This window comes from Suricata suricatta, chromosome 10 (assembly GCF_006229205.1).
Source record: "Suricata suricatta isolate VVHF042 chromosome 10, meerkat_22Aug2017_6uvM2_HiC, whole genome shotgun sequence".
Lineage (NCBI taxonomy): Eukaryota > Metazoa > Chordata > Mammalia > Carnivora > Herpestidae > Suricata > Suricata suricatta.
Genome location: NC_043709.1, coordinates 100390089 through 100417668, shown reverse-complemented (window position 1 = coordinate 100417668; position 27580 = coordinate 100390089). Strand labels below are relative to the sequence as shown.

The following is a 27580-nucleotide window of genomic DNA, read 5'->3' as shown; positions in this document are numbered from 1 at the left end:
TTAAGTGAAAAAAAAAGCAAGGTTAAAAGAAGTGTGTATAGTGAGAAAAAACAGGATGGACGCATAAGATATATTTGTAATGACTTGTATTTGCACACTGAAATATAGAAAGATGTATAAAACTAATAAAAGCAGGGGCACCTTGGTGGCTCGGCTGGTTAAGCGTCTGACTCTTCATTTCAGCTCAGGTCATGATCTCAAGGTTTTGTGAGATTGAGCCCCACACCCACTTGGGATTCTCTCTCTGTTAATATTCATCCCTAGCCTTTTGTGTGTCTCCATCTTGTCACCCTGAATGAGCTCACTAGTATTCAAGGGTGAATCATGATCTCCAATAAAGACATGGTGAAGCCCTAACCCCAGGACCTCCAATGGGAGCTAATTTGGAAACAGGATCATTGCAGATGTCACTAGATAAGATGAGGTCATACTGGAATAAGATGGGCCTCTACTCCAGTATGACTGGCGTATTTATAAGAAGACAGTCACGTGAAGATAATGACACACAGGGAGAAAGCCTTGTGACAATGAAGGAGGAGCATGGATTATGTGGCTATGAGCCACGAAATGCTGAAGATTAGGGACAAATGATCAGAAGCTGGGTAGAGGTGAGGAAAGATTCCCTTACAGGTTAGGGAGGGAGCATGGCCCTGCCACACCTTGACACTGGACTTCAATCCTCTAGAACTCTGAGACAATAAATTTCTGCTGTTTTAAGGCACCCTGTTGGTGGTACTTTGTAATGGCTGCCATAGGAAATGAATACACTCCAGCCAGCTCGAGTGACAGAGGCATCTGACACTGTTCCATCTCAGTAGGGGCTCAGTAGATACTGAGAGAAGCTTTATCCCAGTGAATGAAAACTCTAGGACCTTAGCTGATGGAGTTTTTATTGCACAGGTATGCAGCGAAAACTCAGTCAGTCGATAATTACTGAGTACTGACCTTGTGAAGAACATAAGAGAAAGAAAATGTTCCATGACTGCCCTCAGGGAGTTGACAGTGTGATTGAAGATGTCAGACAGACACAAAATATATAATACATACATATATATAGAGAGACACACACATATGCATTATATACATATATACGTATATACACACACATACATATACATATGTCATAAAACACAATACATTTCATATCGGCCAAATAAGAAGACCTCACCCTCCAGTGGATGCCACAGAAGTCACTCTCAACTAAATCCCACTGGACTGCCATCTGGCCTCAACCTTTCACTGTATTTCATTTTAGCTGCTCCTGACGTGTGTGTCAGGAAGACCTAGGAAAGTATTAGACTGTCGGGCTAGTAGACAATTTTTAGAAGCTGTCACCACTGCTCCTGGCATGGAACCTGAACCTCTTGCCCACTTGCCCTCACGGATGCCCACTGCTGTCCGTGATCACTGTCTGCTCCCTTACATGATAAGAAACTCTCCCACCAGTTTCTTATCCGCTCCCTTTTCCTGTTCAGAGAGGAACAATGAGCCTATTCTGCCCTTCTCCACAAATCTGACATGCAAGAAACACAAAATCCAGGTAGTCTAGGGTTCCACTTCAGTGGGTCAGCTAGAAAAAGACTTTGAGAGGGGCTACAGACAATCAGGGACCTTTAGCAAATGTACTGTCATCTGCACAATCACTCAGAACCCTTGATTTTTGGCCCAGCCTCCTTGCAGGCTCCCACTATACCTGTCTCTAGGAACCTCCCGTTCTTACCAGAAGGAAGCCTCGCATCCACTTCCACGCCTGGGGTTGGGGAGGTGGCACACGGGACTGAGCTCTCCTGGAGCTCTCTCTGACGCCCAGGCCTCCGGGTTGGGCTGCTCTGGGAGGAAGAGACGTGGCTGTGCGAGTGCCAGGTGGACACCCAGCCGGGGCTCATGAGGAAAAGTGGCAAGTCGCTGAGGCTCCACCCTTGACAAGCATACTGATGACCTGACTTTGGCTCCAGGCCAGTTCCCTGAGGGGCAGCTGTGGTCAGAGCACGACCTGCAGGTAGAACAGAGAAACAATCTCTTCACTTTGACTTCAGGTAATTCATTATAGGTTCTCAGAGTAGAAAAGGTCTTTGAAGTCACTTAATTTTTAGCCTGTTGCTTATCAAATGGACTTCCAGCCGGGCTCTGGATCTGCCTTTGAAGCAGACACTACTGCTTGCCTAAGCAACATCCATCTCTTCTTCGCTCCTCTCCAACAGAATTCCAATTGTGTTACCACTCAGCATAGGCAACCTCATCCCCAGCTCAGGGGCCGTATTCAGTCAGAACACATGCAGGCCCCTTGCCCGTGGGTAAGTTAGGGGTGGGCATCTCACTCCCAATGGCTACTGAGACATGAGAGGAGCCCCCTGAGGATGCTCCCAGAAGTATTTTCCAGGCTCTTAAAAAGAGAGATGCATTCCTTTGCTGGATGTTGTCTTGTCCGGCCACACCCTGACCTTCTGCAGCTGCACTGTGACCATAACATGCAAGCTTAAGGGAAGAATGGAGAAAGAAAGAACCCAGGTCCTTGATGACATCATTGAACCACTGGGCTAATCAGCCCTGATGTCATTCCCCACCCCCACCCCGAGACTTCTCATCATACAAGTAATAAATGCCTTTGTTGTTTTTGTTCCTTGAATTGGGTTTTGGGGTTTTGGTTTTACTGTCTACAGCTAAGGTTATCCTAAGCAATGTGCATTCAGAACATTCAGGAACCCAAAACCACAGGACCATATTCCTGAAGCAAAATCTCACTATACTGACTATGGCTTCTTAAACTTCCACATCATTCTCTTATCCCCACCTTTTCTTGGGAGTCCGTCACTCCTCAGACTCGACACATTTGACCACCTTTTCAATACAGTTTTCAATTCTACAGTATATGCCAACTCGGCCATTTGATTAACTAGACATTTTGAGTTCCCTATGATGTTCCAGACAGGGACTCAGAAATGAAGCCCTGAGGAGTACATGGTGAGTGAGACCCACTCCTGGCAAGGAGGTAAGTAATGCAGCAAGCACACAGTAAGATATACACACAGGGCATGGAAGACCTCAGGGTAGGCACTGCTAGCACAAGTGCCATGGAAAAGAAACTAATTCCTGAGGGAACAGTAGAAGATGGTGAGCAGAAAGACCTTCACAACCAAGGATATGAATAATGATAAAAATATAATAAATGATGATGGTGGCAAACATTTCCTGAGTGCTTTTGATTAAGACACATGCACTGGTCAGGGTGTTCATAAACTACATTCAGTACAGTGTGGACAATTCTAGGTTCCAGAGGCCAATCTCCATTGGGTTACTTCCCAATCATAATTTGTCTTTTTTTTTTTTTTTAGATAGGCTTCACACACAGTGTGGAGCCCAACAAGGGTTTGAAGTCACAACCCTGAGATCAAGACCTGAGCCGAGATCATGAATTGGATGCTTAATCCACTGAACCACTCAGGTGCCCCAATTCTGTCAATTTTTTAACAGAATTTCTTTCTTTATATACATAATTTATTGTCAAATTAGCTAATATGCAGAGTACACAGTGTGCTCTTGGCTTCGGGAGTAGATTCCCATGACTCATCACAACACCCAGTACTCATCCCAACAAGAGCCCTCCTCAAATAAATATACTAGATTTCTTTTTCTGACATTATCGTAGGCTAAGTAAATTTGACCCCCTCCCCGCCCCCACACTAAAACAACTGAAAACTCTTGTACAAAATATATAGTTTTTTAAATGTCTCTAAGAGCATTGATGAGCTGGCAAGAGAAAGAAATTCACTGGCCAGGGACTTCTTCAGATAATGGAATATCTAGGTTCTGATTATAATAATGGCTATAATGTAATTAAAGAAATTAAAGACAAGCTTGCAATTATGTACAAGGAACAATGGCAACAAACCACAAGAAATAATCAAGAAGATATGGGGGAAATGGACCAAAGGGAATTTTTAGAAATAAAAAATAAATAATTGAAATTACAACCCGTGGACAAACTTAATAGCATATTAGATACAGTCTGAGAAAGAAGTAGTGAGCTAGAAGCTAGGTCAAAATAAACTAACCAAAATGCACACAGAAAGACAAGACTCAGAAAAATATGGAGATAGCTTAGAAGACATGAAAAATGGAAGCTAGCATGTGTCTGTTTTAAGTCCTAGAAAGGGGAGAGTCAGAAAGTATTTGGACAGATAATGACTACAAATTTTCTAAAAGTGAGGAAAGATACTGATACACATATTCGAGAATGCCTATGAATCTAGAAGAATAAATAAAAGAAAACTCACCACCAGCTGTATCTCAGGGAGACTACAGAGCATCAGAGACAACAAGAGTATCTTAAAAGCAGCCAACAAGAAAAGACAAGTTACCTCTCAATGATTTTAAGCCAAAAGATGGTCAAATGGCCTCAATGTGCTCGAAGAGAGTAATCATCATCTGAGAATTCTATACCTAAAAAAACAAAACACAACAGAAACATTCTTTAAGAATAAGAGAAATGGGGGCACTGGTTGGCTCAGTGGGTAGATCGTGTGTGACTTGATCTCAGGGTTGGGAGTTTGAGCTCCACATTGGGTGTAAGATTACCTAAAAAATAAATAAATAAAATAATTTAAAAAAGAATAAGAGAAATGAAGGTATTATCCAATAAACAAAACTCTAGTTTGCCACAAGCAGACCCTCATCAAAAGGCATTTTTTTTGAGAGAGAGAGAGTGCAAGTGGGGGAGGGACAAAGAAAGAGGTAGATCGAGGATCTGACAACAGAGAGTCCAACTCGGGCATCAAACTCACAAACTTCGAGATCACGACCTGAATCAAAATCAGATGCTTAACCAACTCAGCCACCCAGACGTCCCTTAAAATAAAATCTTTAAAAAATGCATATAGGGGCACCTGGGTGGCTGAGTGGAGTTAAGGATATGACTCTTGGTTTCAGCTCAGGTCATGATCTCTTGTGAGTTAGAGCCCTGCATCAGGCTCCTTGCTGACAGTGCAGAGCCTGCTGAGATTCATTCTCTCATTCTATAAATAAACAAACAAGCAAACAAACAAACAAATAAATAAAGTTTTAAAAATTCACATAATAATACCACTTACGCAAGGTTGCTGTAAGGAATAAATGAGCAGACACATACAAATGCTCCCAACATAGCTTTTGCCTCTAGACTATGTAAAATAAATCCTAATTTCCTATCTCTATCAAAATGTAATAAATAAACAAGTAAGGAAGACACTGTTAGCAACAGAGAATTACCGCCTCTGCTTCAGGTGGAAGATAGAATTGTGGCACTTTGTCACAGCATATGAATCTGCACCACAGAGCTGGTGCTTAGCAGCTGTTTCCTTGTTATCTTTTCAGTATCAAGCCCAAGATCTTCCAGGCAAAATATCTATGATGTCTCTATTTTTAAAATACTGCATGTGTACACACACATGTTCCAGGGATATATACACTCTGGATTTCCATTTAACTCACAATTGTAAAATAACCTGCGTTTGCAGTTTTAAGAGGTCATTAAAAACATGTTGGTCCATCCATAGGGCAAAATGGCTCATTCCACCCACTGCCCTGTCCCAGGGCTCTTCTGCCAACTAGGAGACAACGAGACCCTGGTCTCATGCTGAGAGGCACTCTCCCTGACTCCAACCGGGACTTCACTACATTTCTTTCTTTTTTTGTTTTTTACAAATAAACATTAAAATTTTTTATTTTTTAAAAATTTTTAATAGTTTGTCAAATTGGTTTCCATATAACACCCAGTGCTTCCCCCACAAGTGCCCCCCACCATGACCATCACCCCCCTCCCTCCCTCCCCCTCCCCCTTTAGTCCATGGTTCATTTTCAGTATTCAGTAGTCTCCCTTGATCTGTGTCCCTCACTCTCCCCCACTCTCTTTCCCCCTTCCTCCCCCCATGGTCCCCTGCCAGGTCTCTCCTGTTAGACCTATGAATGCAAACATGTGGTATCTGTCCTTCTCTGCCTGACTTATTTTGCTTAGCATGACACCCTCAAGGTCCATCCACTTTGCTACAAATGGCCATATGTCATTCTTTCTCATTGCCATATAGTACTCCATTGTATATATATACTACATCTTCTTGATCCATTCATCAGGTGATGGACATTTAGGCTCTTTCCAAGATTTGGCTATTGTAGAAAGTGCCGCTATGAACATTGGGGTACAAGTTGGGATAGAAGGGACTTCATTACATTTCATAAGGACTATGAAAGAAGAGAAAAGGCAGCTAAGAAAAGTTAGCTTAGACCCTTTGAAGTTTTCTGCCTAATTTGCATTTGGCAACAATCTAGAGGGTAGGGCAAGGGGGAAGGAGGAACAAAACCAGGGAGGGGACTGGGCACCTGGGTGGCTCAGTCAGTTGAGCATCCAACTTTGGCTCAGGTCAAGATCTTGTGGTTCTTGAGTTCAAGCCTCATATGGTGAGTTCAAGTCTTGCACTGGGCTTGCTGCTGTCAATGCAGAGCCTGCTTTGCATCCTGTGTCTCCCTTTCTGCCTCTCCTCTGCTCACACACATACATGCAGGTGTGTTCTCTCTCTAAAAAATAAATATTAAGAAAAAAAACAGGGAGGGGACAGATAAATCCAGAACCAATCTTCCCTTGATGGTGTCACAGAAACCAATAACACCAGCCCTGAAGTTCTAAGACCAGAGCTGTCATCCTTACTCTGCTGTTTGTTCCATGTGTCCTGAGGCAAGCCACTGCACCTCTCTGATTTTATTTTCCTCAACTATAAATTGGAGGCAGTAAATATCATAGTTGGAGAGCATCTCACAGTTTACTAGGTGTTTCCATAGCCATCATTTCATTTAACATGCACAGTTGGGCATACAACACCCAGCATTATAATCACCTCACTGCTCTGCTGTGAAGATTTAAAAGCAGAGCATGGGACTACTGTGCAAAGTGCCCAGGGCTGGGTCCACAGGAAGGACCGTTGTCAGGGTACTGGCTTTAGCACTGGCTTTAGCCTGCTAAGAGAGGGGGATCTGCAGTCCAAACATTGCATTTGAATTCTGATTCTACACTTATTACCTGGGTGACCTTGAGCATGTGGCTTGGCTTCCACCTTCCTCCCCTCTAAGCTAAGGATGAGAGTAATAGTCCTGTCTCCTAGCTCAGGTACAGGGGAGGCGCTCAGTGAATGCGTGAACTTGAATCTACACCAAGTGAAGCTGACAGGTGTCTGACCACACACCTGCACTTGCGGACATGTACCATCCTCCATCCTTTCTTCTCCACGGCTACCTCTACTCTCCACATCCCTGGGCAAATATTTGCGAAGGAAGGGCAGAAGCTCTGGATATCAAGAAACGCACTGTGGATCATTTCTTAGAGACAACAAAACCTCAGATTAACACCTCTATTTGTGGGACATCTCCATGCTGTTTGGGGTGAAACGGAAACCAGGCTCCCCAAGGTGCCTGTCAGCCTGGTCCCTTCCCATTTCTGCCTGAGAGTCTTGCAACATGGGAAGCTCTGGATCTGGTCACTGGCCGAGCTCACCCTATTGGTAAATGGCACTGAGGCCTGAGCCGACTCCCCATGGGCCTATTTTAAAGACCCACAAAGCAAATGGTCAATTTAGCCCAGCCTGGTGAATGGATGGGGACTACTTGGCTGCAAAAAAACATTTAAAAGGTTTTATCCCTGTAAAGTGCTCTCACATTGTCACTGCTTCATTCCACTGTTAACAACATGCCTGAGACGTGACGGGCAGCTATTTTATCAATGGGGCAACTGAGGCCAATAACAGTGAGCCAGAGCCACAAATTTGCTGCCAAGTATTAACGGCTCTGCTCGAGCTTTCTGTCTACCTGATTGCCTGCTTCCACTGTTGGGGACCAGGTCCTGGGAGAACTGCATCCTACGAGAACCCCATCAGGACTTCCATCAGAGCGGCATTTGCGTTTAGGGGGACATGAGACATGACTGTCACTCAGCTTGTATCTTAGGCTACCGAAGAAAACCCACTCAGGAGCACTAATTAGGCCCCATCAGCCTGGAGTTTAGAGGCTAACAGCCCTGAGCAGTGGAGTGGGCATGTGTGTTCCCTGGGTGAGGGCAAGACAGTCAACCATGACTATCACTGCACTCGTTAACCTCTCTTTGTAAAGTCTTCCAGGACAGCCCGGCGCTGACTTCGCAGCTGCAGACAGAGCGTGGTACGGCTGTGTGCTGCGTGAACTAGTCAGGGACCCAGGCAGGCAGGGGCAGAAAGGACTGGATCAGCCGCCGCTACCAGGCCTCAGGTGTGGCCCTATAACTGGGGCTGAAAAAAAAATCAGGCAGCAGACGTGAAAGAAGTGAATGGTGGGCTATTGTTAAAGGAGTTCTCACCTGGGCTTCTCCTTTCCATCTGCTTCATTAGCTTTTCCTGGTGGACAACTTTGAACCAAGAGCGTGAGTCTCTGTGGGTGGCCCTGCCTGCTTCCACCGACAGCCCTATAGAACCTTCCGTAGGGTTCTGAACACATCTCCATCTTAATGGAGCACGGTCCATAAAACACATGTTCACACCCATGCAGATTCTAGAAACCTCCAAGTGTAGACACACATGTGCCCAGCCAAGGCTCGCTGTGCTGGATTCTGTACAACATCTCTGTCCACAAGAGAGAAAAAGAATCAGAGTTCTGGCTCCTCACAGCTTTTAGATAGTAAACCAAGTCAGTGATGGCCAGCAGGAGGAGGAGGAGGGGGTAACCCTTAAAGATATTGGTAGGTTTGGGGTAACTGGGTGGCTCAGTAGGTTAAGCATCCGACTTCGGGTCAGATCATAATCTCCTGGTTTGTGAGCTCGAGTCTTGCATCAGGCTCTCTGCTGTCAGCACAGAGCTCGTTTTGGATCCTCTGTCCCTATCTCTGTCTGCCCCTCCTCTACTCATGCTCACTCTTTCTCCTCTCTCTCTCAAAAATAAATTTTAAAACATTAAAAAATTATTGGCAGGGTTATGGCATGTCTTGTGGGTTTAATTTCCACGCAGAAAGGCCCTCAGACACCATCTACTAAAATGAACTGAAGGATCTTCATGGTATACTCCTCCCAGGAGCCCCTGCGGCCACCCATCTGCTGAATTCCACTATCCTTGAAGGCCTGGCTCACAAAGAAGTATGCCTTCTGTGAAGCCTATTCCCTTCTAGAGCACGCACCCTTGGTCCTGCCCTCTTGGTAACAGTCACCTGTGCTGTCAACACAAGTATTAGGCTTTGATCTTTCTTCCAGTAGAACGTACCACACACAGTAGGTGCTTAGTCACTATCTGTTGATCCATTTGGTTTAAGTTTTGGGGTTTGGGTGGTGGAGGGGAGGTTGGCACTAATAGTCACAATCACTCAGCCCCCAAAGTATCTGAAAACTCAGATGTGGTGCGTGGTATAATGTGATTGTTATTCAGAACAAATTAGAGCTCTTCATTCTGGTTCTCAGTATAATAGGGCTTGTGTGTTTAAAGAAATATTTTTAGTTTGCAATGTGTGATTGCATAATAGAGGCCTAGTAATTTTTTTTCATTAACATTCATTTCACTTAGCAGTTCCTTTTTGTGCCTTTGTTTCTGATTCAAGCAGCAGTCCAGTGTATTAAAATCACATTCCTTAGAAAGTGCTAGAGCAGACTTTTCAATCAGCCTTCCACACCCCTGTATTTCTGACCTGCCTGGCGCAGCTTACCTAGTGCGGAGTCAGGGAAATCTGCTCCCATGGTACAGGTGTGTGACCAGAGCTCTGTCATTCAGCAGACCCCACCCCCCACGGGACTAGCCTTTGTAGGAAACCATTCTGGTACAGAAGGATCAACAGCATGGGGGAGATGTCCTTGATGTAAGTGTCTATACCAGAACTAGATGCGTGAACTCAGACAAGCTATTTAACCTCTCTGAGCCTCAGTCTCCTCATCTGTAAAATGGGGATGCTAAGTCCAAGATTAGAAACAGTGCCTGGCACATGGTAGACACTCAATAAATTAACTTATGCCTGGGGCCCATGTCACAGTCTGCTGGGTACTTAGCTGCTTCTCCAGCTGACTTCATTCCTGGACTTAAGCCACATGTCCCAAAAACGGAACCCTGAGCCCCAAGCAAAGATGAACCCTAGAAATCTGAGTGTGGGGCAACATGGCAGGGACTAACAGAGACCACAGAGGGGTGGTGAAAAGCAAGGAGAAAGGTGTCAGAGAGACACACTGCAGAAGATAAAAATGCTAGAAAGTCTGTTGGAGAAATAGGAGACACATTCTGGCATATTTGTAGCCAGGACAGACATGCTCTAGGGCTAAATTACGCTGCCCTGAGTACATGCAGAGTCAAGCTTCCTCAGGACACCAAGAGGGGACAGAAGAGCACCACAGATCATGATTAAGAATAAGAACTGACATGGTAACCAAATCCCTATGGCCAAAGAGAATTTTGCCATCCCTCCCGCCATGGGAGGGACCCATCCATGGTCAAAGCTAAAATCGCACTTTATAGTACATGTGTAATTAGTTGAGCTTAATTTAGCAGTTTGGTAAATTCCATTAGCAGTTTATCTATGGTATGTAATTAAGCTATTTACAAGCAAATCCTTTTTGGCTAAAGGCTCCAGTTAAGAATCCTAATAGAAGATGGTTCATGTAACATATACCCAAATTTTTGCAGATTCTAGAAACCTTCTGGAGTAGACGCTGTGCTTGATTTTATACAGTGACGTTCCCATCCAGACAGAGGAGGGAGGTCAGAGGCTCCACAGTCAATCCCGACCTCTGGCATTACCATGGCCTGGGCTTGTCGCTTCGCTGACCCGCTTCCTCATCTCGAAGGTGAACTACCACAGAGGACCATGGGGAGAAATACACGAGATGCTGTATAAATAAAGTGCGCAGCACAGAATCCAGCCCAAAGGAAGGTGGTTCTCACAGACGCTCGTGTGGCAGAAGCACAGAATTTAAAAAAAAAAAAAAAACCCAGGAAGTATTAAGGAACAGCTGCAGAAAGATTGCCCAAGTGGCAGGGGCATCTGACGGCTAGGCCACTGCGAGAAAGGAAGCTGCGACAGAGCAAGCTTGGGGAAGTCTCTGGGGTCAGGCTTACTACCTAACCATATCAGTTCAGAAGATGAAGAAAGGTCTCGTGGTGGTCATAGTGGCTACACAACACTCTGATGCTCTTTTTTTAAAGTTTATTTACTTACTTTAAGCGAGACAGAGAGAGCATGAGCAGGGAAGGGAAAGAGAGAGAGGGAGAGAGAATCCCAAGCAGCCTCCCTGTAGTCAAAGCACAGAGCCCAATGTGGGGCTCCAACTCACAAAACCGTGAGATCATGGTCTGAGCCAAAATCAAGAGTAGGACACTCAACCGATTGAGCCACCCAGGCACCCCAACACTGAGTGTTCTTAATGCCACTGAACTACACACTTAAAAATGGTGATGGTGGAGGGCACTTATGGGGAAGAGCACTGGGTGTTGTATGGAAAACAATTTGACAATAAAATATTATGAAAAAATAAAAAATAAAAAATAAAAAAATTTTAAAAATGGTTAAAATTGTAAATTTTATGTTCTGTATATTTTACTCCAATTTAAAAAAAAAAAGACCAAGTTACCAAAAAACGCTCAAATATAAAATAATACCCTAAAACTGAACTGAAGTGCACTGAAGATATTAAAACAAAAGTAACGTAAAGGAGAATTAGGGTCACCTTCTCTCTGTGGGACTCGGAGGGGAGGCAGTGTCCGTGCACCCCGACACCATACCGTAGGCTACCACCTCCATAGTGTGGAGCCGATCCTTATCCGGGAAATCTGCTTATTATCTTTGTAAAGTTTGTTTATTTTTGAGAGAGACAACGAAAACAGGGGAGGCACAGAGAGAGAGGGACAGAGGGTCCAAAGTAGGTTCTGCTCTGACAGCAGAAAGCCCGATGTGGGGCTCGAACTCACAAACCTGGAGATGATGACCTGAGCCAAAGTTGAAGGCTCAGCCGACTGAGCCACCCAGGTGCCCCCAGGACATCTGTTTCATAGAAGCTGCCAGAAGACTTGAAAACCCACAACCACCACAGATGATGGCATCAGAGAAAGATCTAAGATTCTTATGCAGAACAATTCATCTTTCCTGATGGAATCTCCCCGACAGTCTTTTCTGACCATAATTTCGAAGAAACAGAAGGAAGCTTCCAGGGACCTCCACCCCTTCCCTTCCATGCTCTCTGGGGGCAGGGGTGCTGCTCTTTTGTTCAGAGAGAACCCTTACCTTTAGGAAGACTGCCTCTAGCTTTCAGTCATGCTCAGGTTATAAACAGAGTGGCTCCTCCTTCCCCACAGAGACATGTACCTTTGCTGGAGTCACATTTAGCCTCTCTGGTCAGGGTCTCTAACCTCAGCCATGACCTCTCTGGTGTCCACAGCAAGGCTGCCAGCCTGATGCTGCCATTCCAGAGAGTAAAGTGCTGTCCTGTGCCTCAGGACACTGCTGCTATGAATGCCCTGTGGCCTGGGCCTGGCCTCACCGGGGCCCAACAGCCTTTTCCAGCTGTCATTTAAAGTACAGGGGCAGCAACGTGGTGCAGAGAGTTCTGCTGGGAGCCAGGCACAGTGACTCAGTGACACAGACCTCTGTGGGGACCCTTCAATTGGGAGGTCCCTCCTGCCACTCACCAACATGCCTTGCCCACTGTGCTTTGTACCCTGTCACAGGCTCTACCTCCAATGCCTCCACTTTCCTCTGTGCCTTTCCAAGGTTGATCCACTCTTCTGCACCCAGCTCAATTTCCACTTGTTCTGTGAGGCCACAAGATACGTGCTTGACTCTTCTTGCTCTCAACCCCAACAGCACTGGGTGTTGTTTTAGACTAACCCTCCTAGGGGACTGTGAACGCTGGCTGAGAAAACTCGGCCTCTCTTCTTAAATCAGGTCCCCTGGGGGCTCTTAGCTGTCCCGGTAGGGCTAAGGAAGGACAGATGCTGATTAGGTGAGAGACCCTGTCCCTGTCCTCCGGGGAACTGGGGTCTAAGATGAGCACACTGACAAGCTCAACAAGGCGGGAGGAGGCTCTGGACGGTGGAGCTCAACACCAAACTCTCAGCAGGTAAAGCCCCCATGATCACGGGGATCATGAAAGCCTTCACCAGGGTGCCCTTTCATACCCATTAGCTCACCCAAGGTCGACTGGCAGGTAATTATTCCCACTTCACTGAAGAGGGAGGAAACTCAGGCTGGGGACACATGGCTGGTCAGAGTGCAAACCAGTGTGGTGCTGGTTCTGAGCTCAGCTTCAGAGGCATAGGCTAAGGAATGGCTGAGGCATGGCCCTGGGCCAGGTAGCAAGTTCAAGTCCCAGATTGGCCTCTTTTTTTTTTTTTTTTTTGGTTTATTTTTATTTGAGAGATAGAGAACAAGCAGGGGAGGGGCAGAGAGAGAGACAGGGAGACAGAATCCCAAGCAGGCTCTGTGTCGTCAGCACAGAGCCAGATGTGGGGCTCAAACTCAGAAAATGAGATCATGACCTGAGCCGAAATCAAGATTTGGACGCTTAACCAACTGAGCCACCCAGGTACCCCACAGATTGGCTTCTTATTAGCTGTATGACCTCAGGCAAATTACCCCACTTCTTAGAGGCTTGGCTTCCTCATCTGTAAAATGGGGAGAATGATAATAATAGTACTGAACTCATGAGGTGGTAATAAGGGTCTAATGAGTTCATTTGTGCCAAGCTCTCCGCCATGCCTCGTGCATCTCTGTGCATCCAGCCTCCAGGTGCAGTGGGAAGAGGGTACCTGAAGTTCTTTTTTGTTGTTGTTGTTGTTGTTACTGTTTATTTATTTCTGAGAGAGAGACAGAGTGTGAGTAGGGGAGAGGCAGAGAGAGAGGGAGACACAGAATCCGAAAAAGGTTTCAGGCTCTGAGCTGTCAGCACAGAGCCCGACACGGGACTCATACTCATAAACCCCAACGTGGGGCTCGTACTCATAAACCGTGAGATCATGACCTGGGCCAAAGTCAGACACCTAACCAACTGAGCCACCCAGGCGCGCCAAGGGTCCCTGAAGTTCTGTGTTTACTCAGGGCGGGGCTGCCGGAAGTCCGTCTTCCCCCCTCCCATCCCAGGGAGTGCAGGTGTGTGGCTATGTGGCTTCAATGTGGCAAAGCTCCATCCATTTACCTGGGCCAGCTGCAAATCTTGGAGCTCAACGCTGAGCAATATCTAAAGTAAATAAAGTGAAAATAAACCAATCGCCCAGCTAATAGGAGATTTTCTTCTTGTCTGCACTGGTAATTGAGCCGTTGTAGCTAGCCTCATACTTCCTTGGTGCTGCTGTGAATTAAAAGAGCAGTTAAGGAAGCTGCCTGGCCAGAAATCAGAAATGCAGGCCCTGGGAGGAGGGCACCCCCACCGCGGCCCCAGGAGGCCTTGGCACATCCCAGCCTGGGTGCTAAGTCCTACCTTCTCATCTTGCCTCCGAGCCCAGGAGGGCAGCAGATTGCACAGACCCAGGGGAGCGCTAGGAGCATGGGCTGGGTGCTGAGCCAACCCAGCCACACTACTGGAGGTCCTTTAAAGAAGGAAAGTTCCTTCCCTCCCACAATGTCTCAGGCCCAGCCCCCGGGGCATGGCAGCTCTGTTACATGAATAAGGGGCCTTTTGCACAAGATCAGTGGGGACAGAGGTCCTTGGAACCCGAACCACATGGGAAGTCTGTCTGCTCCTACCTTCCTACATCTCCTAGAAATGCCCAGAGCATCCCCCAGGGTCAGGCTCTGCTCACTGCTAAGATGCTGCCCCAGTAAATGCCTCCCCTGGCCAGCCCATCCAGGATGTGTCAAAAAGCAGGCCAGGGAAGAAAGAGCCTCACTGACATTTTGAGACAGCCAGGGCTGGCAGCCAGGACAAACTGACAAAGGGAATGCCTATCTCCAGAAGAATCTGTCACAAAAGAAAATCCTATATTCTTCAAGCTGGGGTAGGGGGGGAGATGGAGAGGGGGCTGAATATAACTTTGTCCATCAGATGGTGGCCCCCTCTAGTCAGCACTGGCAGACGAGGGCCTTTGGACCCACTCCCAACATAGGCCCTTCAGAGGATCTTGCTACGTCTAACTCAGTCCAAAAGTCCTCGGGGACCCAGCCTGAAAAGCTAGAGTTGCCACAAAGCAAGAATGCATCAGAACCTAGAGACCTGAGGCCAAGGCTGTCTGCACAAGGTGCAGCCTGCAGGGACAACGCGCATAGCATGCTTCCTCCTCGGTCACTACAGCTTCAGTCACAGCTCGGCTTCCTACCCAGCTGATGTCATGCTAAGCTGACAGTTGAGAGCAGATGTAAAATGAAACAGCTACCCAAAAGTTCATACGCTGAGTTCTGGAAGGGGACAGTGGAGAGCTGGAGGGCCAGGGTCATGTGATCTGCAGGTCCAGGCTCTGGAATAGCCAAACTGCCTGCATTCAAATTCTGCCTCTACCATTTACTGGCTGTATGACCATGGGCATGATACATTGCCTCTCTGTTCCTCAGTTACTTTTTCTATAAAATGGGAATGACAGCAGACCGAATGAGTTGTAGTGAGGTTTAAACCAGGAAGCATGTCTTCTACTTAATGCATACTGGCTGTCATAAGGATGACCAGTTTGTCCAAGGTGTCCTCCCAAAGGCATCATTATTAACACTCTCCTTTTCACCCTTATAAGTGAATGGATTGCACAATAAATTCTAAGGGTGACTTGCTCTTGTCTTTTTTTTTATGTAAATCTGGTTATCTCCCTGCTTCGTGTCACCTCTGAATACTGGGGAGCACGTTCCCAAAGTGTAGATCACCAAAGGTAGTCCACCCATGCCGCTGACTTGTCTGTGCCATGGACTTAACTCTTCCTTCCTTCCTTCTCCTGTCACTGTGTCCCTCCCCCTCCTTCCTCTTCTCCCACAACCACCCTCTCCTTTCTGCTTCCCTCCATCAGTGCCCACAGGAGCTGGCAGTGTGCATAGACACCTTCTGACACTACCCACAGCTCCTACTGACCATGCACACATGGATGGGACACCTACTGGCTCTAACTTAGTTAAGCCTTAACCAAATTTCTCTTAAAGGAAAGGAAACAATTTGAGATGGCAAAGAAACCACTTGACCACTTGATGGAAGAGAGGAAATAATGGGTCATTCTATGTGCGTGTTGTTTAAAGGAAATAAAGGCAATACTGGCTTAAAATGGTCCATTCAGTGCCAGAACCTACCTATACAAACCTCCTCAGAGTCAAATACAGGGCAGGTCCCCATCAAGTTCATGGTGTATAAGTGGGTGGACATATGGACTCAGTGGGCTTTTCCAAATGCTTGGGGAGATTCACTACATCTTGGTGCATACATACACATGCACACACGTGCGCAAACACACATACACATGTGCCTACACACGCAGACACACATGTGCGCGCACACATGCATGCACACACACGCACCTGGGCCACAGTCAGCAGGGCCAGCTGAGTCACATGGCCAGACCACAGCAGGAATGGGCCCAGGGAAGAAGTGCAGCCCCAGTAATAAGCCCATTTCCTGACCTTCTTCCTTTGCTCTAGGAGGTTCTCTTTCTGTCTCTTTGTCTTTTGATACTCTCTCTCAGTGCTTTGTTTTGAGGCACGGGAATAGCCATGCTGCTGTCCTGGTCCACGTGGCAAGAGCTCATAGCAGCACTGACATACATGGGAGGAGTTTTCATTTCTAGATCTGTGACCTTGGGCAAGTCACTTAACTGTGCACCTCAGTTTCCTCTTCTGTAAAGTGAAGAGGGTGGGTGTGGAAAAGGGTCCCTGAGATCCTTCTAGATCTCAACCCCAGTCCCCGCCCTCCTCCAGTTCCCCTCAGGGATCTTCCCCGACCAGGGAGCAAGGTCTGGCCAGTTGGGGGGGGGGCGCTGTTACCCTCCGGGGAGCACAGCCTCCCCTGCCTCCCAACTCCATGTGCTGCGCACACATTCGCCCCCACTTGGCTGCCCCGGGGTACAGAGAGGAAGCGCCGCTCCCGAGCTGCACCGCGCAGAGGGGGCAGGGGAAGCGCGCACCCCGCACCCCTCCGACCCTCCTCCACCGTACCTTGGGCTTCGCCACCTTCCCTCCGACCCGCCCGCGCTGGGGGTTCGTCTCACAGTTGTCTGGCGGCCTCTTGCCAGGCGGGGCTGCTCCGCTTTCTCCGCCCCGACCAGCACCGGCCGCACCAGCGCTGGCGCCACAGAAGTGGCAGCGGAGTACCCGGAACCTCCCCCACCCTCTCCGCTGCCGGCGCCGCCGCCCCCTGGGCGCCCTCCAGGATCCGGAGACGCCGCGCGGTGGGGTCTGGGCCGGCGGGAAGAGACCTCAGCCTGCTGGGGATCCTGGGTGGTGAGGGCGGGGCTGCTGCTGACTTAGCCTGCCTGACTGGTCAGACTTCCCGGGCCCCTCAGCTCCCAGTGCCCTTAAGCCCCCTTGCCCTCTGGTTCCAGAGTGTTTTTACCGGCTGCACAGCCCGGTGGAGCCCTGCTTTTCTCTCATTGTGGTCATGCACTCCTGAAAAACTCGCCACATCCAGGTCCACCCCTGCTCTTACCTGACTGGATTTTGCCCTTTCTGCGCTCCTGCTTCTTCTATACAGTCAACTGTGGACATGGTGCGCGCATAACAAAAACAGCCAGTGCGTATTTATTAATAAAACACTAAATCAGTCTCCAGAGGCCTCCCAAGGTTCAGGCTGAAGGATGCCCCTCAGCCTGGTCCATAAAACCTTCGGGGGCAAACTCTCTGGCCACAAGCTAATTTTCCAGCCTCAACCTGTCTGCACCCAACACACACACACACACACACACACACACACACACACACACCCCTGTTCTAGGCACCCAGGCTGTTGCCAAACAGCAGCTGCTGGGAGTTCTTGCTTTGCCTGGAACACCTTTCCCCTTTCTCGTCTGCATTTGGAACTCCTATTCATGCATCCAGGCCCCGCTGAAATGTTCCGTTCTCCTGGAATCCTTCCCCAGACACTGACCCTGGGGGAACCCCCCGACTCTTCTCACAGGGGTACCATCCTGGTGCTGGTGCACATATCAGCACCCACTTTCTCCCTTCCCTCTGGTCATACAACAGGGGTTTTGTTGTGTCGTGTTGCATTTTTGTTCTTATTTCGGAGGAGTGCTGACCTCCTCAACACTATGGTTTGCAAGTGAATGGGAAGTAAGGAGATGGTGGCACGAGGAAGGGCCCCTCTCAGGGAGGCTGGCAGCAGAGGGGAGAGAAATGCAGAGGAGACAAAATGTTTCTAGACTGAGGTCAAGAATCTGATAAAGAATGGAAGAGCGGAGGGGTCAAAGCCCTGATTCCAGAAGAGGCAGGAGGGCCTGGAGAGCATGGAAGGGGGCGGTGAAGCCCCTACTTCTCAGAGACTGGAGAAGAAGATAGCAGTGGGTGAGGGTGGGAAGCGAGACCCGAGAAGACTGTGGAGGGACCTCCTGGGTGACACCTTGAGTTCTCTAGGACACAGGAAAACAGGGGATGATTGGAGGGTCTGGGTAAGCCAGTGGGGTGGCATTTAGACATTTATGCTGTGAGTTGCTGCCTCCTTTGCTGGGGTGGGGGGGATACCCAGTAAGGGAGACTAGCAAATAGGGTTGGAGGGCACAGGACACCTCCAGGAGGTGTGCTTCCTGAGTCACCGTTAGGCTTCAATGCACCCTCCTCCTGGCATCTCTACGTTTTCCTGCTTACATGCCGCTGTCAACTATAACTGAAGGCGGATTCGTCTCTCTTCGCCCCCCACCCCCCACCCCCTCCTGGGGAACAGTGGAAACATTCACTGTTCCAGTACAGGAATTCCCCCGCTGTCCCTTCTTCCTGAATATGAGTGGCTATGATTACGGACTTTCCAACAGGTGGAGGCCAAAAAAACAAACAGATCTTTCAATATTGACTCTCCCGGGCGGTGCCATGCAGGAGGGCAGCGTCTGCCCCGCCTCCCAGAGCCTCCCCAGCAAAGTCCAGAGCAAACAATTGCTGAGAGGACAGAGGGCTGGTGAGCTTGACCCGGGTAAGCAGACTCTGGGGGAGATTGCCCAGTATCCGTATCTGCCATCTTTCTCCTCTTTAAAAATGCTAGGCTTGCTGGGAAAGAGACATTTTCCATGAGATTGCAGGGGCCAAATCAGGCCCACGACTGTTATTGAAGCGTAACGCCAGAGGGTAGGAAAAATGAGGTCTCCTTGAGAAAATTTATGAAAGGCATGTACTTCCCATGCGGGGTTCACCAATCTGGAATCCTTCAGAGCAGGTCAAGCAAGACATGAGCCATGGCTTTCTACCCTCCTTCCTGCAGCAAGATGGGCTTCATCATTCAGATGGGGTTGTAGTTAGGGAGCGGGAAGAAAAGTAGAGCCAATCCCATCTATCATAGAGAGGGGAATTGTGGTTCAGGGTGACCTGACCAACGGCAGTGGTGACGTGACCACTCCTGGCCGTGAATGCAGGATTTCATCCCACCCCCACCCTCTAACGTGTGGCCTCTGATGCCACCTTGGGTGGGATGTTGTATTTTTCTATCAGGAATTTATGAATTTCACATTTTGGAGCAGGGAAAGAAACAACAGCTTATAATCACCATATAAGCACCGTGTTTCCTTAAGGACAGTAGAAGCCATATTATTACTTCTGCTAAAAAAAAAAAATGTCAAAGACTCTACCATGAGTAATGTATTGCCCAAAAGAGTATAGGAAAATAGAGGTAGAATTAGCTCCTGTGGGAATGATGCAATTAATGTTTTATATCTACTATTTTTCTATTTATAGAATGTTTGAAAAAGGAAAGGACAACTCTTCTGTCCTCACAATTTTGCTCTCTCGTGCATGTGCACACATGCACACAAAACCCACCACGGTACCCTGACTACTAATGTAGTAACTAGGGCAATGAGAAACACAGGAAAGTAAACGAGGATTGTTTTTAAGCCGAGTTTGGTGGATGGAGCGCACTTGCTCCTTAGAGCAGTGACAGCAAAGGGAGCTGGTGCCATGTGCACTGTGGGATGGCTCCACTTTACCTCATTTGTCCACCATCTAGAGCTTGTTAGGAATGTCGCCATTTTGTAAAGATGTTTTATTTTAGTAAAGGAAAAAAAATTATTGGGTGCTCTCAAGCAAGGCTAGATTTTAGATATCAAAAGTTATACTGGTAAACAATCTGGAATTTGAGAAAATAAAAGCCAAAGGATCTGTTGAAAAAATATACAGCCATCTCTTGACCCATTTGAAAACAAAAATCATCAAAACAGCAACTGCTTACCCTGATCTCTAGCATACACAGACCAGAGGCTATAAAATAGCTAACTAAATAGAAATAAAATACCAGAGTTATAATAGAATTTTGAATTCTATTTCAAAGACTGAAGGCCCTCCTAAATCCTTTGTAATTTCTCCTGTAATGCCTTTTGCCCCCTGTCATCTCCTAATTTATCCCCTTAGCCAGGTCTCAGTGCCACTTTCTGGACTATGACCTTGACCTTGTTCTCTCAATCTCTCCTCCATCCAATGCATCCTACCCACAACTGCAGGATGGTGCTATATGTAAGGCACAACTTAGACCTGTCCCTTCCACAAATACCCCTTTTGTGTTTTCTGAATAAAATTCAGAATCTTTGGGTTGACCTCCAGAGCCCTCAACAACCTCCATGCTTGCTTCTCACTACTCACCCACAAGTAAGCTGTAAAGAGCCCTCATGTTCACTTTCCAGCAACGGTGGCTTGCTGACTATGCTTTTTCTGCCTGCAGGGGCTTTGCTGCCAACTCCATCCATAGTCTAGGGCCAGACATTCTTCCACCGTCTGCTGCAGGAAGACGTGGCTCATCATTCACGGTTCTGAGGACCTTCCTCTTCCCTCACCTCCCTCCCACTTCTCCTAGAGCCATGATCACATCACGCCCTCCATCCAGTTTATCTGCGCAGCTGGTGTTGCAGAACAAGGCCATTGAGAGGTAGAAGCTAACTATTCAGCTTTGAGCAAGCCAGGAATTTTTTTCAATCTTTTCTTTCCTTAGCTGTAAAGTGTAGTTAAGGATGGGACCTACCTGAAGAGGGTGTTGTGAGAAGTAAATGAGAGAACTCATGTAGAAAGCACTTAGTACGGTGCCTTGTATAAAGTCAGGGCTCACCAGGTCTGCATGGAAGATATGGGGGGGGAGGGGAGTGGGAGGGTGAAAGGAAGAGAGGGAAAGAGAAAGGAGATAAGAAAAGAGAGGGAAAAGAAGGAAACAGAAAAAAATCAACAGCTTTTATTTTCTACTGAAGTTAAAGGAATATTCCCTTTTCTCAGAAGGAGCATGTACTTATAAACTTCCTTGAATAAAAATTTTTTTAATAAAAATGACATCAAAAAGTGCCTGGGTGGTTCTGTTGGTTGAGCATCCAACTCTTGATTTCTGCTCAGGTCATATCTCAGGGTCATGGGATGGAGCCCCAAGCATGGAGCCTGTTTAAGATTCTCTCTCTCTCTCTCTCTCTCTCTCTCTCTCTCTCTCTCTCTCTCTCTCCCCCCCCCCCACTTAGCTCCTCCCCTCTGCTTGCAAACACTTTCTCTTTCTCTAAAAAAATGACATCGAGATCACAGAAAAGATGAAATCAATTAATCTTCTTAGGTTCACTATGTAAATTTACTAGTTGATTTCTATTAGAAACAACATTTTTGAAATGGAAAGAGCTGTGGAAACCGCCCCGTTCAGCCCCCATTGTTTTTCTGGTAGGGCGACCGCAGAGGGCAAGCACTAGTCGGTGGCAGAGTCCAGATGCAAAGCTGTCAGCCCAAAGCTCTTACCTTTCTTCTTGCACATTCATTACCTTCTCAGGCTTGGGAAAGACACTATAAAAACTTCATGCTCAGAGAGAAACTTCAAGTGTAAGACTGTGAAGAGCTTGACAAACCATTTCTCCAAAAAACAATTATAATGCTTGGTCAAAACTGTCAAAAACAACCACTTCAGAACCCTGGAAATTGACTGGAGATATGCAACAAACCGAGAAGTGTTTGTTCATGAAAATAACTGAATTTTGAGTAAGGTCAGCAAGACTCTATGGCGTTCTCACCTGGAGCTGTTCCCGTCCCCCACGGTTCTGTTGTTTCGTAGTTCAATCAGGACAGCTTGTAAAAACCAGCAGATTTTTGTCACTGTCAGAGTGGTCTCACTTAATGGAGCAGTATCAGTTTCAATGGTGATCTCAAAAGCAAATAGAGAAAGCCAGCAGCTCTTCTGTAGACTGAAATTGCAGAGCAAACCATGGGCAGGTACCTGTGTGGGAATCTACAGGGCACTGAGGGAGAAGCAGCCATGGAGAGACTGATAAACTCTCCACACATCGTGGGTCGACCAAGGTTGTGTATACGTGCTGCAGAGACAGGAGCAGCCAAGCCACTCACACATCCCCAGCCAATGGAGCCGGCCACATGTACAAGGGAGATGCCAGGACTTGTAGGAAAATAGAAGCCTGGGCACACCTGGGGGGGAAAGGCTCAACATTTGAATGTGCTCCCCAGCTTACTCAAGGATCTATTAGCTGAAAGTAGAGGCCTTCCTGGTTCAAGGTGTTTGAGTACCACCTCTGACCAGTCTTTGGCTAAATGCTAATCTAGGGAGACACAGGGTTGACTCTAGGAAACTAGGATAAAGAATAAAAAGCAAGAACAAAGCAGCAGAGACATTTGTGGATGTGCACTGCAGTGGAGACAGACTTCACCGATTTAGTCCAGGCAAGTTATTAAACACACACACAAAACAGCACCGAGACAGAAGACTACAATATATAGTTGTTATGATATACTGTAGCTGGGGTGCAGGAGTGCAAGACCACCTGGCTCCAGGGATCAAAAACAAGGCAGGTTTGGCCACTTGCCCCTGGAAAAATTCAAAGAAATAGAAACAATGGGGTGCTTGGGTGGCTCAATTGGTTGGGCATCTGACTCTAGATTTTGGCTCAGATCATGATCCCAGGGTCATGGGATTGAGCCCCACATCAGGCTCCATGCTGAGCATGAATGTTGCTTGAGATTTTTTCCCCTCTCTCTTTCTCTCTCTCTGACTGTTTCCCCCACTTGTGGGCTCTCTCTCTTAAAAGAGAGTGAGAGATATAGAGGAGAGAGAGAAAAAAGACAAAGAAATGAGTAAAGGTGAGACAGGGAAATAATTTATTTCAATAATACCAACCACAGGAAGACAGTGCACTAGTATCTCAAAGGGGGTCTTCAAAGTGCCCAAAATACTTTTGGGTTTATGTAAGGAGGATGTAGGACAATGGTGAGTGGATATGTGCAAGTGGGCAATGAAGATGAGGCTGATCATTGTCTTGGGGTCTTGCTGGCTCAGGGCATTCCTTACTGCTTGAGGGGATAGTTTCAGTCCCCATCAGGGGATGCTTTGCCCACACAGTCTTTTGCCTTAGTTAAGAGATAAACTGAAAAGAACTTTATCAATTAGAAAGTTTGACATTAAGATGAAAGTAGTTGAAGTCCTCTCTCAGTAGTATGTAAAATATGCAGTTTTCATCAAAGAAACTGTAACACAGGGAAAGCAGCAAGAAAGTGTGACCATATTCAGAAAAAACAAAGTTAGTAGAAGCTGTCTTAATAGAAGCTGTCTCTGTGTATCCCTAAAATATCAGCTCTATCAGACTAAATCTTTAAAGCAGCTATTATAAATATTTTCAGGAACTAAAAAGAAAAAAGAAACTACTCAAAAATTTAAGGAAAGTAGGACAACAATTCAATGAATAAAAACAATCTTAATAAAAAGATAAAAATTATACAAATGACTCAATCCTAAAACAGTGGATACCACGAAGCAGCAGAATGACATATTCCAAAGTGCTGGAAAATATCTGTCAACCGAAAATTCTATATCCAGCAAAACCATCCTTCATAAATGTCACTGAGATAAAGATTGTCCCAGATAACAAAAGATTGAGACAGTGCTTTGCTAGTAGATGCACCTCGTAATAATATGAAAGGAAATCATTTAGTCTGAGAGGAGGTGATACCAGATGATGCTCAAACCCACAGTAAGAATGAAGAGCTCCAGAAATGATAAATATGTGGGTAAATATAAAAGACTCTACAAATAAAATTTCTTATTTCTCCTCCTAACTTCTTTAAAAACCATAAATTGTACAAAGCAAGAATTACAATACTGTATAGTTAAGTATATAACATATGTAGAAATAGATATGATAATAATGGAACAAAGGTGGGGAGAGAAGATAACATACTGAAACTTCAGGGGAGCAAAATTTGTCACCCCCAAAATATGGCTCTCTGGCATAAGGATTATTTTAGGCCGATTATTTTTAAGAAACTGTAGATTCAGGAAAAGCTCTTTACCTCCCCCTCAACTGCCTAAATTTACATTGGAAAGGAGGCCTGTACCAGAAGAGAGCTATTATCAAAGATACTTACCTTTTTACCTAAGAAGCTCATTTGTGTAACTGGACAACCTGTTTTCCAAACGTCTCCTGTCTTGTGAACAATCTGCCTCTCCTTCATATTCCCAGACCCCAACACCCTTCCTTAAGGCAGGATGGTCTAGAGCCTCAATCTTCTGGCTGCCCACTGGGCCTCATATTTCTATGGGGCTTCCACACATATGAAATGTGTTGGGATTTCTTGTGTTAATCTGTCTTACATCAATGTAATAATTAGACCAGCAGAAGAACCTAGAAGGGAAGAGGGGGAATTTTTTTCTACCCCTACATTTGGCAACTGTGAAAGAGACCTTCACTGGCTGGACCCCACTGGTTCTGGGGGGCTGCTACTGGAGAGATTGTGCAAAAGTCAGCAGAAGGTAAGAATGCTTCCCATGTCAGTCTCCTGGTTCCCTGTCTTAGGGTCTGATGGAGGGGAGAGTGGTGAGAGAGTCCTCTTCTTTTTGTAAATTTAGATTGGCAGGAAAGAATATTTGTGTGAACTAGCTCTTTGGGGATAGCAGTTCCGGTAAAGATTTGTTATGGGGGTGACTGGGTGGCTCAGTTGGTTGAGCATCTGACTCTTGGTTTTGGCCCAGGTCATGATCTCATGGTTCATGGGTTCAAGCCCCACATTAGACTCTGCACTGACAATGCAGAACCTGTTTGGGATTCTCTCCCTCTCCCTCCACCCCTCCCCTGCTCTCTCGCTCTCTCTCTCAAAATAAATAAATAAACTTTGTAAAAAAGATATGTTATGAATACCTTATTTTCTATTGATCTCTTTTGTCCCAGAGATGGTCATTTTTTTCCCTTTGTCTCTGTCTTTTGTGTCATTTGTCATAAAAAGGAAAATCATAGGTAGAAGGCAGGCATAGGTCCTGTAGCCTGTTGTTCAGTCCAGCCTTACAGAATGGTAAGTTCACAGTTCTTACCAGACTGACATGTGTTGATACACACTTTGCTGTGAGTGAACATGTGCATGAGGTAAAGGCTATTGCTAATGGGGATCTCGGAAGTGAAAGCATGTTGTGGTCAGATCAGTACTTCAAAGCTGATAGAGCTCTGGCCACCTAACGCTATGGCTCTGAGCTAAAATAAGTTGGTTACAAAATGGGTTAGACTGACACTGAGTCACCTGTCAACCTCAAGAACTTTTCTGTGCAGCAAAGCAGACTGTATAACAACACACAATCCCAGACCTAGCAGCACATCCCTCTGAGATATTAATTTGGTGCTAAAAGACCTAAGGCTTAATGAAAGCTGTTAATGTGAACATTTCCCTTCCATCTTGTGTGTGTGTCTTTGTCTATGTGTGTTTTAAGTCGGTTTCACACCTAGCATGGACCCCAACGCAGGGCTTGAACTCACAACCCTGAGATCAAGACCTGAGCTGAGATCAAGAGTCAGATGTTTAACTGATTCTTCCTCTCTCATCTTGTTCTAATGTCTTGTGAGCTTGGCTTTATGACCAGTGAGTATATTCTCTCTTGTCTCCACCAACCGGAGAATGCAGGTACAGGGGTGTATTTGCTCTCTTGTCTGTCCCAGCTCTCAGGGGCAGGGGGCATGGTGGGGTAGTTGTTATAATGGGTCCAGACACATACAGGCCCTTTGTTGTCTCAACCTCATTGTCTCGTTAGTCTCAAGGGAAAGGGGAAACAGCACTTCACTAATTTGGTAAGACAGAAATGTGAGTTGTATCCTATTTGTGGCTAGATCTTTCTTAGACTAACCCTGAGAATGAATTTTGTGGGAACTGGGGAGGGCTGTGTCTTTTGCACTCTCCCTCAAGGATGCCTCTTGTGCTCATGTAAAGCCATAAAAAGGCTCCTTGGTTTGAGTCCCTATAAGATCCTATTCACTCACTGCCAGATGACAGATGCTTTGAATTGGCTATATTTAAAAGAAAAACAAGGTTTTCAAGAGAACACTCATCCTAAACAATTGTTTTCCTAGCACCTGTGGAAAGATCAAGTTAAAACCAGATAATAAAGAATATGATGGTAGCCCTAGGAACTTCCTTAATAAGATGGAAGAATAGAAACTATACTTAAAATGAAAATTAAAATCCACATCTAACATGAATTTCCCTTTTCCTCATCCCCACCTCCTGCCCCTGCCCCTCCAAAAAATATTTTGGGTCACTGAACCCTTAGTCTAAACCCTTTCTCTCAAAATCCAGCCCATGACCTCATCAAATTCCCTTATTCCCCCCCCCCCCAATTCCTCCAATTTTCCCAGAAAACTCTTTCAACACCCAGCTGATTGGTTTGACTTCTCTTTCTTTGTAAGATTTACAGAGAGTATTTTGGCCTGATCTCCAGGCTTGGGGTATACAGGTTACGCACATAAATATGAAAACCAGGAAATTAATTTAGTAGAAGCACCTGAGATTGGCAGTAGGGCCACTGTTCTGTACCTTCTAATGCCTACTCTCTAGGAGAGTAATCTGTAATCTGGCTCTGCGAGATCAGCCCTTCTTATGCAATGTCCTTTGCAGATGTATCTTGGACACCTCCCCATCTTGCAAAGAATTCATGTCCTCCAGACAGCAGCAGATATTCTAAACTATAAAGCCCCTTTTACCTCCACATTCAGAAGATCCTACCAAATTTAGACAAGGGTTGAAAAGGTTAGTGGCCATTCACAGTTCCACTCACTGAGACCTCAATTTGACTGTTGAGGGGTATGCTCCCAAACCATGATTACATGATAGTTCTCAGACAAGCTAGATAGTCCCCTGGAAAGTTCCCCCTCCCCAACAGATAAGTAGAATTTCTCCTGGGCCCTCCTACAAATGATCAGGAAATGAATCAGCTGGAGGCTGATATTCAGGGACTGATAAAAGCAAATTAAATTCTTCCCCCCTACTCAAGGTGAATTGGTCCAAGGTTGAATAGTGTACCCACAAAGAATGAGAGCATTTGAAGGTCTTTGTTGAATGATTTACACAGGTTTTTTTAATGTTTATTTATTTTTGAGAGAGAGAGAGAGGCAGACAAACAGAAGAGTGTGAGCAAAGGAGGGGCAGAAAGAGAGGGAGACCCAGAGTCTGAAGCAGGCTCCAGGTTCTGAGCTGTCAGCACAGAGCCCGACGCAGGGCTGGAACCCACGAACTGTGAGATCATGACCTGAGCTG

The 27580-nt window shown here is 46.3% G+C and overlaps 1 protein-coding gene across 10 annotated transcripts in view; it reads right to left on the bottom strand.

The window, feature by feature from the left end:
- The window catches only part of CRACR2A (calcium release activated channel regulator 2A), a 134110-nt gene extending 116844 nt beyond the window's left edge, over positions 1–17266 (bottom strand). For 4 of the 10 annotated variants that reach the window (XR_003914336.1, XM_029954246.1, XM_029954252.1 and 1 more), the window contains exons 1-3: positions 17069–17265; positions 4359–4440; positions 1721–1993 (exon numbers count right to left, since the gene is read on the bottom strand). Coding sequence is in view for 1 of the 10 variants with exons in the window: in XM_029954250.1 (XP_029810110.1) it covers positions 1721–1738 (18 nt within the window). In the remaining 9 variants the exon portion in view is untranslated. Of the gene's footprint in view, positions 1–1720; positions 1994–4358; positions 4441–6351; positions 6366–17068 lie in introns of those variants that run through there. The other 6 variants (XR_003914335.1, XM_029954250.1, XM_029954251.1 and 3 more) reach the window with 4 other exon arrangements.
- Between the last annotated feature and the right edge of the window lie 10314 nt (positions 17267–27580).